General features: G+C 41.7%; 1 protein-coding gene across 1 annotated transcript in view; it reads left to right on the top strand.

The window, feature by feature from the left end:
• The window catches only part of SACS (sacsin molecular chaperone), a gene marked incomplete in the record, with an annotated part of 98,367 nt that overhangs the window by 56,939 nt on the left and 29,154 nt on the right, over positions 1 to 12,274 (top strand). The window contains 3 exon segments of the mRNA XM_070049158.1: positions 2,240 to 2,351; positions 8,614 to 8,760; positions 11,236 to 12,258. Coding sequence (XP_069905259.1) covers positions 2,240 to 2,351; positions 8,614 to 8,760; positions 11,236 to 12,258 — 1,282 coding nt within the window.

The following is a 12,274-nucleotide window of genomic DNA, read 5'->3' as shown; positions in this document are numbered from 1 at the left end:
ACTAAGTTAATATTGTGTTTTGCTACCTATTTCATTCTTGTATCCTTTATATTCTCATAATATTCTAATGTAAGTAAAATGGGTAATTTGGGGGGATTCTATTAGATTGAATAAGGTAGAAAAAGGCCTTGAAAAAGTTAAAAATCCTTTGAGAAGTGGGCAGTTGTGTGAATAGGAGGTATTAGTAGCTGATCAGAAGGCGTGTTTGGGGTTGAACAGCTGGTGGGTGACACCCTAATCCATTGGAATGTGCTGGATGAATTGAATGCCTAACCTCAAACTCACTTTTTAACTCTGGCCTCTTCTGTTACGCTACTGATGGACTGATGATGGTTCTTTTGGGTCTTTTGGACACTGCTTCCCCTTTCTGCTCTGATCTGATACAAGCTTTACTGTTGGCATTGCTGTTGCATCAATATAAGCTCTTTTAATTTCTTGCCCATTCCAACTCCAAATTTAATGATCTCAAGTTTCTAGGGCAGTGAAAATGTAATTCTCCCCAAACTCAGAGGCTTATAAGTTTAATAATATGGAGTCAGTATTATATCGCCATCCATTTAAAACATAACACTTTCAGTGGGTTTTGTCAGAATCTGACCTGATTCAGGAAATTATCATTTATTTATTTTTCCTTACCTTACTTAGGTATTTTATTTGAATGGCACAGAGTGAGAGAGAGAAAGAGAAAGAAACAGAGAGAGACTCTCTCTTCCACTAATTCACTCCTCAAATGCCTGCTACAGCTGTGGCTGGGTCAGGCTGGAGCTGGAGTCCAGAATTTATTCTCAGTCTCCCACGTGGGTGGCAGAGACCCAAGTACTTGCCCTAGCACCTGCTGCTTTCTAGGGTGCACATTAAAAGGAAGCTGGATACACGAGCAGAGTTAGGGCTCTTAGCCGTGCACTCTGAAAAGGGATACAGGTGTCCCACTGACATCTTCACCAGAGTACCAAATGCCTGCTCCCGAATTTTCCTGGTTTTTATACAAGGTCCAGAATAAGTTAGAGATTGTATCTTTGGAGTTTATTTCAAATTTTGATGACTATGGGGTTGGTCAACATTGGAAATTTGGTTGAGGCTTAGATGAGTGGGTAGAGAGCCTGCAGACTGCACTTTCCTGTCTGTATTACAGGTTCTGGCCTCCCATCTGCTCACTCACCAAACAAATAATATTCACTCTGTTCCTTGTAAAAGAAATGAGTCTGTCCTGACCACGGAGAAGCTGGTAGCTTAGTACAGGAGAACAAACTGTGCGTGTCTCAGGCTCTCAGGCTTGCAGCCTGTTAAAGGGCACTTCTAGATTGATACTGTTTCATAATTTGGTTTCATCTTTTTCTGAGAAGTTAGTTTGGTAAACAAATAATAAACGAAAGTCTGTTTTTGCCAACCTTTCATGGGAGAGATGCCTCTCTCAGAAAACAAACATGTACAGCTTTTGAAAGTGGAGTAATTTCTTTGAATGAAGGCATAAGTACATTTTCAGTGAATGGGAGAATTGTAAGTAGTTCCAAGACTTGTATTTAGAGGCTAAGTGGAAACAAAGTAAAAGATGAATTTCAGGAGAGTATAACTGGAAAAGGACTTTGCAACCATATGCTTATGTGAGATTCTTCAACAAGATGCACGTCATGAAAAAACAGCATGAATTTCAAATTTCTTTTGCACAAAAATAAACTTTTTTGTTTTTAAAGATTTATTTATTCGAAAGATTACACAGAGAAGGAGAGGCAGAGAGAGAGAAAGAGAGAGAAAGAGAGAGAGAAAGAGAGGTCTTCCATCTGTTGGTTCATTTCCTAATTGACTGCAATGGCTGGAGCTGTACCGATCCGAAGCCAGGAGCCAGGAGCTTCTTCCGGGTCTCCATGTGGGTACAGGAGCCCAAGGACTTGGATCATCCTCCACTGCTTTCCCAGGCCATAGCAGAGAGCTGGATGGGAAGTGGAGCAGCCGGATCTTGAACTGGTGCCCACATGGCATGCTGGCTTTGCAGGCGGCGGCTTTACCTGTTACGCCACAGCGCCGGCCCCTAAACCCATTTTTAAATTCCATTTTTCATGTACTTTTTAAAGTCCCCTTTGTATGTGTGCAACAATTACTTTCAATGATAACTTCACCAGATTTTAAGGATAATGATCTAATAATTTCTTTAGGTATACTCCTGAAATATATTACGTAAATGCAAATATGAGCAGTAGATTATTATTAAACACAATTATCTTTTGGTATATTTTGTGGTTAGGAATTAATTCAGAATGCAGAAGATGCTGGGGCCACAGAAGTTAAATTTTTATATGATGAAACTCAATATGGAACGGAGACTCTTTGGTCAAAAGATATGGCGCAATATCAGGGTAAGAACCAATTGTTACTGAGAAGTAAGTATTGACAGGTGCTTTGTTATGGTTTCCAATACTTTGTTTCATGAACAGCCTATCATTTGGGCTTTGCTTCTTAGCATAAATTCCACTTCTTCAGATACTTTCTTATTTGTGGTGGGGAGGTGTCTCTGCTCATGCTATTTTTAGAGAATAAAGAATAAAAATCTCAAAATTCAAAATAAGAAACTAGATAATGGCATTGGCCTCTCATTCTGTTTGTCACTTGTGTTGTGTGCTATCAGTGAGATAAAGGGATGCTCTTTCCATATCCTAGCAGTTTCTTGCATCAGCAGAGAAGTTGTAAGAGGCTGCACTTCTGTGTGTGATTTTCTACTTTAAGTGTACCGTGGTAGAGGGGGAAGAGAGATTGAAGGAGAGGCAAGAGAAAGGCGAATGAAAGGGAAGGCGGTAAGACAGCCATGGTTAGTAGATTCTTGAGTGAAGCGTTGGGCTGAAAAGATCTTCATAACTCTTCGTGCAGCTCTGATGCCAGTAGGATGAGTGTGAAAGTCTGTAAGTGATGGAAAGGTACTGAGAAAAAAAGGGTCACTTCAGAGCATCTTAGATTTTTAAAGAGCTAGAAGTTATACATATATATATATTTTTTGACAGGCAGAGTATACAGTGAGAGTGAGAGACAGGGAGAAAGGTCTTCCTTTTACTGTTGGTTCACCCTCCAATGGCTGCTGCGGCCGGTGTGCTGTGGCCAGCGCACCACGCTGATCTAAAGCCAAGAGCCAGGTACTTCTCCTGGTCTCCCATGCAGGTGCAGGGCCCAAGCACTTGGGCCATCCTCCACTGCACTCCTGGGCCACAGCAGAGAGCTGAACTGGAAGAGGAACAACTGGGACAGAATCCGGCGCCCCGACCAGAACTAGAACCCGCTGTGCCTGTGCCGCAGGTGGAGGACTAGCCTATTGAGCCACGGCGCCAGCCAGAAGTTATATGTTTTTAAAAAGATGTTTTGTGACTTAGGAAAGTACCAACATTATTGTTTATTAACTATTTAATATTTATGTAGCTAAGGTGGTCGTTTGTAGATTAAATTTGTGATCTAAAAGTTTCCTTTTTGAAAAATTTTTCTATAAAAGGAGATTAATGAGCTGTGGTACCATTAGAAGTGTTGGGCTATAGTCCTGCTGCTACCCCCTTGCTGATCCTGGGCCAGTCATTTCAGAGGCCAGATCATTCCTTTTTTTTAAGATTTATTTATTTATTTATTTTTTGACAGGCAGAGTGGACAGTGAGAGAGAGAGAGGCAGAGAGAAAGGTCTTCCTTTTCCATTGGTTCACCCCTCATTGGCCGCTGCGGCTGATGCACTGCGCTGATCCAAAGCCAGGAGCCAGGTGCTTCTCCTGGTCTCCCATGCAGGTGCAGGGCCCAAGCACTTGGGCCATCCTCCACTGCACTCCTGGGCCACAGCAGAGAGTTGGACTGGAAGAGGACCAACTGGGACAGAATCTGGAGCCCTGACCATGACTAGAACCTGGTGTCCCGGAGCTGCAGGCGGAGGATTAACCTATTGAGCTGTGGTGTAGGCCACTTATTTATTTGAAGGCCAGAGTTACAGAGAGGGAGAGATGGAGAGGTAGAGAGGTAGAGAGAGAGAAAGAAAGAGCTTCCATCCACTGGTTCACTCCCCAAATGGCTGTAACAACCAGGGTTGGACCAGCCTGAAGTCAGGAACCAGGAGCTTCATCTGAGTCTCCCACGTGACTGCAGGGTCCCAAGCACTTGGGCCATCTTCTGCTGCTTTCCCTGGAGCATTAACAGAGAGCTGGTTCAGAAGTGGAACAGCTGGGACTTGCACCAGTGCCCACATGGGATGCTGGCTCTGCAGGCATTGGCTTTACACTGTAAACCACAGTGCTGGCCCCCAGATCATTTTTATAATGAGGGGATTAGAATGTAAGATTTCTTGGCTCTTTGTGTCTATGATTGAATGTAACCGTGGTGGAAAGACATCCAGTATGGATTCAAGAGACTTCAGGTTAAGTCGTGATCCTCTGCAGCTGTACCGTGTCCTACAGCTCTGCGGCCCCTGGTGCAGCAGGCGGTGCCCCTGATTCTCCTGTTTACTCACCCTCAAGTGGTAATAAGAGCAAAATTTGCCTCTCAAGTTATTTTGAGGATTAAATGAGGTCATATACATGATAATGTTTTACATCTAGTGTCATACTGTTCTAAATTATCATATACGAGTATGTGCTATAGAACTGTAAAATTGAGAGTAAAGAGGTCCTAGAAGTACTTTGCTTCCAAATTCCATCTAATGTTTAGGATTTTTTTTTGTTTCCAGCCTTGACTTCACCTCATTAAAAAAAAAATTGAAACAAGGTTATTTAGCTGAGTTTGTGCATAAGTATATTTAGAGATAGACTTTTATAAAATGTGATATCATATTAAGCTAATTGAAGATAAGCATAGATGTGTAAAAGTAGGTTGCGATGATCTTGGATGCCCTTAAGCGAGGAACATTCCCTGAGGACCCTTTGTGTTCTTGCATGTTGGAGAATGTCTTCCTCTTGCATTCATGTAAATTGTCCCTTTCTCAGGTCACAGTATTTTTTGCTTTTCTGGTACTTGGTATTGCAAATGAGAACTCTTGAGTCCAACTTGTTTTATTCCTGTTTCTGTAATTAGATAACAAAAGGCTTAGATTGTCAAACTGTATGTACAACACAAGAGCTCTTACCCAGTATCACACTTCTCTAAGGAGTTCATGGATATGGTAAATGAAGACTCACAGGTGCACAGTGCATGGAGAAGTCTGGACTCCTGACAGCTCCCTGGAGTCCTTTTGTGTTACGCTGGGCACATCTTGGCCTGCATTTGGCAGAGGTGGTCTCTGGGTGGTACCTGCAGACCATCACCTCCACAAAGGGAACTATTTTGGTGACATGTTCCTATTTTTCTCTGATGATCACATAGCTTGTGACATTTTCAACGAATAATGCCTCATCAATGTATACATTCCAGGCTAATTTACAATAAACTACCTTCTGAAAGTATCCAATAGCTCAGGACTTTCCCCCTGACACAGAAGGAGAGTATGCCCAGAGATCTGTCATTAGCTTCATGAAGGGTGTGATTATGGCTTTTCATTCCTCCTTGGGTATTTCCTAGGTGAAGGGACAAACTGCACAGTTAGCTTTACCTTTCTAAGCAGCCTTTTGGTTTTCTCTGGATGTTTCCTTTCCTATCTCATTTTCAGGACCAAGAGCACTCTTTTGGTGAGGATAGATATGGGATGATTTTAAATTGATCCCACAGAGACAAAATGTACAGCTTCTCCTAATTGCAGGAAGAGTAGCAATGGATCTGTGCTTTGGTGGAAAACATGAGATGATGACTAGGGTCTTCTGACTAGAGGCTGCAGCTGGTTGAGAAGCAATGCATGGAGCTGACTTTTGCCAGTGCCCTGAGCCAGGGTGGTGCTGTCCTCGTGTGCTCCATCTGGGTCTGACACTGAGTAGTCAGAGCACGAAGCAGCTCCAGTTCCCAGGGGTTAGAGCGGCTCCAGTGCAGGATGCTTCTCACCTGTCCCTTCTTTCTAGCAGCTGCACTGATAACGTAGGATGGAGAATAGCAGTTCTGATCCCTTTATAAGCCTTGGAGAATTGGGATGTGAAGGGGGAGTTCACACTCACAGGAATTTGTCAAAACAAGGCTTTTTTATTCTGCAGTTGAACAAATCTTTTATCTAAAAAGTTGGGCAGTAAAGAGTCAACTACCAGCTTTCCTGCTGACAGAAGGAGGGAATGTAGAGCTCTCTGTAGGCTGTGGGGCTCTGGTGGCATTACAGTGTGTCCTCTGCTAAGTATTTTAATTCCCTTCCCTGGATGCTGTAGCTACATGAGCTATTTCTAGATTCCAGCAAGAAGTTAGCTCTTGGGGACCATGTGTTCTCTTGTTTCTGTGGTCCTTTTTTCTCTGTATTTGTAGGTATTTTTGGAGCAGGCAGAACCACACACTGCTTGCTAGATGTTGTTTTAAGCCAGCTATCATTAGCTGATAAATAATAACAATATTATAATAACAATAATTATAATAACAATAATAACAATATTCTGTAACTATTCCTGTGATATTTATTCTGTACAGTTATATATTACATTTTACTATGTAGAGACTAGTAGCATCACTTTAAAGACTAATAGTTCATACACGGATACCAATCACATCAGGGGGGATGCCTGACATTTTTAGGAGTCTGCTGGGTGCTGTGCTGAGTCTCTTGTTTATGGTGGCTCACTGGGCCCTTGGCTGGGCGTGTGTGCTCCGTTCCTCCTTGGGCCTCAGCTGAGAAACCTGGGCTGCCTTGGCTCTGGTTTGCCTGAGGTGCCACAGTTGGAAACATCGAGCTGGCCTGATGGGTCCTCTCACCAGCACAGGGTCCTCTCGCCACAAGGCTTGGCCTTTCGAGCAGCCTTTGCAGCCTTGACTGTGACTGTATCAAAAATAGTCACACTTCTGTGTAACACAGAGGCCAGCACCGCAGTCTTGCTTGCATTTGTAGGAGCTAAAGGAGAGACTTCTGGGGGTCCTGGGAATGCTTTTTACAGCACACATGATGGACGTTGCACATGTAGCTGTGCTTTTTAGGAATTCATCACACTGTACGTGTAACATCCCTCCTCTCGTGTGTGTGTTGTAGTAATTTTTAAGGTATGAATTAATATAGGTGAATATATTCAAAGCATGTTAGAGCTTCTAAAGATTTGTTTCAAAACAGAATTCCAAAAATATTTGTGCAGAATTATAAATGTAACTTAAAGAAAGATTTATTTATTTGAAAGGCAGAGAGAGGAAGAGGAGGAGAGGGGGAGAGGGGGAGAGAGAGCGCACGTGTGAGAGCGCTTCCATCTGCCGGCTCACTCTCCAAATGGCCTCAGAGATCAGGGCTGGGCCAGCCTGAAGCCAGGAGCCGAGCACTCCATACAGCTCTCCCAATTGAGTGGCAGGGAGCAAAGTACTTAGGCCGTCATCCTCTGCCTTCCCAGACACATTAACAGAAAGCTGGATTGGAAGCCGTGTAGCTTGGACTTGAACCTGTACTCTCATGTGGGATGTGGATGTCCCAAGTGGTGACTTCACCTCTGCACTGCCACACCTGCCCCACAAATATCTCTATGAAGAAACTACTTTGGAGACAGGGTGGTGATATTGTGGAGAATTTATTTAAACATCTGTGACTTTAATTTTTTAAATGATGCAAGTAATATGTTTTATAGGAAAACCTAGAAGCTGGCCAAAAACATAAAACTCTAAACACAAGGTAACTTTACTTTACTGAAGAATTTTCACCTTATGAAATAATATATGTGAGTACTTTAAACAGTTCATGGAAAATGGAATTAAAATTATGAGTTAATTTTTATGCAGAAAGTTTTGAAATTCATACATAAAACTTTTCATAGTATACCTTATACATCATCTGAAAAAAATTTTTCTTTTCCCGAATCAACTCCATTAATTCTATTCTTCATAAGCTTCTTGAAGTACTCTTAAATCCACAAGATTTCTATAGATAGCAAATCTCCTTAATACATTTTCAGGTAATTCCACATGCAAAAATAGTGATTTAAATATGCTATATAGAACAGTTTTCTTTTTTTAAAAAATATTTATTTTATTTATTTGAAAGAGTTACAGAGAGAGGTAGAGACAGAGAGAGAGGTCTTCCATCCACTGGTTCACTCCCTAGATGGCCGCAACGGCTGGAGCTGTGCCGATCCAAAGCCAGGAGCCAGGAGCTTCTTCTGGGCTCCCACATGGGTGCTATCCCAGGCCATAGCAGAGAGCTAGATTGGAAGAGGAGCAGCTGGGACTAGAACCGGCACCTGTATGGGGTAGCAGCACTTCAGGCTAGGGCTTTAACCTGCTGTGCCACAGTGCTCGCCCCAGAACTGTTTTTATAACTTGCAGTACACTGTGATTGTTTTTCTGCTTGCTCCGTGTTTTAGATGTCTGCCATAATACTGTTGCTTTTCTCCTTTTGTACTTTTAGCCAACTATACTGTATTTCTGTTGTTACCGATTCCTACTTTTAACCTGTATTTTTATTTTTACTGTTAACATAATCAGAATTACAGTGCAGAATGCAGTTACTCTATTCACTTCTCTCCCTGTCCCATCAAGTAAGTAGTTTTGTGTAGCGGAAGCCCTTCAAACAGAGCTGAACTCTCTGGTCTGCTTCTTTCTGAATACCTACCTATGTGTGCTATCACCCAGGGGCCGCTCTCTATGTGTACAACAATGCAGTTTTCACCCCCGAGGACTGGCACGGCATTCAAGAAATAGCAAGAAGCAGGAAGAAGGATGACCCTTTGAAAGTCGGAAGATTTGGGATTGGGTTTAATTCTGTCTACCATATAACAGGTATGGTTCGCCTTTTATCGTTAATACTGGAGAATATTTTGGCTTATGCTCTGTGATGTGTGTGGTTAACTTCAGAGATGATACTGTTCTGACAGCATCTTTCCAAAATTTTTCTGGCAGTGGCATAAAATGAAATATGAAATATCAGTTTGTCTTGAGTTTTCTATAATTGCCACAGCAGCTCTTCCAAAGTTTTACTTCACTGAGTGGTGCTAAAAATTAAAGTTCAACACCCATAATTCAGTGGAGTCAGTATGATGTCTCACCATTTTATATGAGATTTGAAATATCCAAAATTGTTATTCTGAAAAATTTTACACTGGGAATCTTCACACAAGCTGATTATTACAGATTTTCTTGTGTGAGGTTACTTTAAGAAATTTGTGAAAAATGGAATTAAAAGACAAGTTTATTTTAGCATAAAATATTTTGAAATCCTTGCCTACTTGTACATAGTTCAGAATATCAGTAAGGCTTAAGAGGAAGATCTAATATCTAATGATATTGAATAAGGAAATGAAGATTGTTGATTGTGGTTCTGGTGTCTACATTTTTGTGGTTCTGTTGTCTACATTTTCCTCTCATGAACATTTTGCTTTTCTTAGGCTTACAAGTGTTTTAAAAATTACTTTAAAATCATGTTTTGAATCTAGAAAGAAAATGAGGTTTCTGGCTTGCAGTTACATAGGAAATACTTGCAAGGTTCCTGTAGGCATAAGTGTATATGGCTGTTCTTCCAGAATCAGAGCTGTTAGTACTTAACAGTTTTGTCATCGACATTTTTTTTGTGGAATTGGCTTCATTATGGTTTGCTTTCAAACTGTCTTTCCCAAGGGAAGACTGAATGTGCAGGACTAGAACTGTAGCTAGGGTAACCATCATATTTCTCATCCATGGTGGGATCCATTTCAAAGAAAAAGAGGTAGTCTTATTCTCAGACCATTGGCATAAACTGAGGCTGCCCTGGACAATGGGAAGTAGTGTTATCCTAACTCAATTTTAGTAAGCCTGTTGCATTTGCTTTAATATTAATTATTAAATAATACTGACTGTGTTATATAGTACATAATAAAACTGTATTAGATTATATTTGTTGAAGTACATGCTAAAATTATAACTATTATACATACTAAAATATAACTGTTATACATTATATAACTATTATACTATTATATAGTTATAAAATTATCACTGTTATAACTTACGTGTCACATATTTGCATGTTACCCTTCAAGTCTGTGATGTGGTTATTTGTAAATGTCAGGGGAAGTGTCAGTGTGACTTGTACAAGTGAGGGGACTGTTGGGTAGGCATGAACAGTGCAGTTAGGGTGCAGCTGACTGCCCAGCATCAGCATCCTGGTGTGGTTTGTTCCCTGGTTGAAAAGGAGCACATTTATGTGAAACGTTAACTGGAGGCCTGTTCTCTAGCCTGAGGATTTGAGAAGGTTGTAGATCATGCTGGCCAATGTTGGGAGTCCCCTGACCTGATTTCAGTCATGGGGGTGTGGCACTGTGTAACAAGAGTGGAAACAGCCATGACCCAGATTGCATAGTTACTGGATTTTGCTAGGGAGTTGGTGGATATAACATCTGCTGCTTTAAAACATCCTAGGGCTTAGGGGTTCTTGACTGCACCAGCCAGCCAGTAGTTGGATAACCACAGATGTTAAATATGAGCCTGCCTGGAGTTGCATCTTACATGGAGGTTAGGTGCTAGAGTCAGCATGTGAGGCAAAACATACGTCAGAGTTAGACTCTTGTGACATTCTCAGAAATGCACTGTGTAAAAATTGTTCTCAGTACAGTAGGTCCAACACATCTAGTTTTTGTGCTAGCCAGATACACTCTTTCTTTGGTTGAGAAACAGGTGAAATAGTTGGTGTAAAGTTAGGGGTCATGTTGTTGAACAAGGATGCACCTGTAAGTACTACAATGAGACAGTGAGATGTTCCCAGTATGAGAAGCACTTCTACTCTGAGAGGCACAGGGCCACCATCCTACTCACTGTTGTGCACGTGCTTGTTGGGTGACAAGGTGGGCAGAATTGCCACATTGCATTCTCATCCCACTCTTCTCAGGGTCTGTAGTTGAATTTTAATTGTGAGCCATTCTGTTCTGTTAATTGGGTTCACATGGCAGTGAGGTGGTAGGCGTATAGCAATCTAAATATTCTTTTCCTCTTTTGTTTAATGAGTATTTGCATATACATTCCAGGTGTTCATAAGAATCATGGAAAGTCTATGCCTGGCACGTATTATTAGATTGAATCAAAAGAGAAATCATTATTTTGCATGTTCAAAGAGTTAATTTCAAAAGCTAAATTAGCTTTCAGATGAATCTATTTTCAGGCCATTTGATGGCTCATGCTGTTCCATATGTAATATTCTGATGGTGGTTACAGCTGTTCATTATAACTTTTATTCTAACTGTCCCTTACATTTCAGTTGATCATGTCTTAAATGTTTCTTTCCAGATGTTCCTTGTATCTTCAGTGGTGACCAGATTGGGATGTTAGATCCTCATCAAACACTGTTTGGCCCCCACGAGTCTGGCCAGTGTTGGAATCTCAAAGATGACAGCAAAGAAATCAGTGAACTTTCAGACCAGTTTGCACCATTTATTGGCATTTTTGGAAGCACCAAGGATACATTTATAAATGGCAATTTTCCAGGAACGTTTTTCCGTTTCCCTCTCCGCTTACAGCCCTCACAGCTTAGTGGTAACCTGTACAATAAGCAGAAGGTTCTGGAGTTGTTTGACTCTTTTAAGGCAGATGCAGACACAGTGCTGCTGTTTCTGAAAAGCGTGCAGGATGTCTCCTTGTATGTCCGAGAGGCCGATGGGACGGAGAAACTGGTATTTAGAGTGACAGCGAGTGAGAATAAGGCCCTGAAACACGAACGGCCAAATTCTATAAAGATCCTGGAAACTGCTATAAGTAACTATTGCAAGAAGATTCCAAGCAATAGCATCACTTGTGTAACATATCATATAAATATAGTGTTAGAAGATGAGGGTACCAAGGATGCGCAAAAGACATCTTGGTTGGTGTGTAACAGCGTGGGTGGGCGAGGGATCAGTAGTAAACTTGACTCTTTAGCTGATGAACTGAAATTTGTCCCTATCATTGGAATTGCCATGTCACTAGCAAGCAGAGATGAGGAAGAAAAAGGAGCTGTATCGGATTTCTCAGGAAAAGCATTTTGTTTTCTTCCTTTGCCACCTGGTGAGGAAAGCAGAACGGGGCTCCCGGTTCACATCAGTGGGTTCTTCGGCCTGACCGACAACCGCAGGAGCATAAAGTGGAGAGAGCTGGACCAGTGGAGGGACCCGGCTGCCTTGTGGAACGAGATTCTTGTTGTGAATGTTGTCCCCAAAGCTTATGCTACTCTGATCTTAGATTCCATAAAGCGCCTGGAGATGGAGAAGAGCTCTGATTTCCCCTTGTCCGTTGACATCATCTACAAGCTGTGGCCTGAAGCGAGCAAAGTCAAGGGTGCACTGGCAGCCGG

Source organism: Oryctolagus cuniculus, chromosome 9 (genome assembly GCF_964237555.1).
Source record: "Oryctolagus cuniculus chromosome 9, mOryCun1.1, whole genome shotgun sequence".
Lineage (NCBI taxonomy): Eukaryota > Metazoa > Chordata > Mammalia > Lagomorpha > Leporidae > Oryctolagus > Oryctolagus cuniculus.
This window is presented reverse-complemented; position numbering and strand designations above follow the sequence as displayed.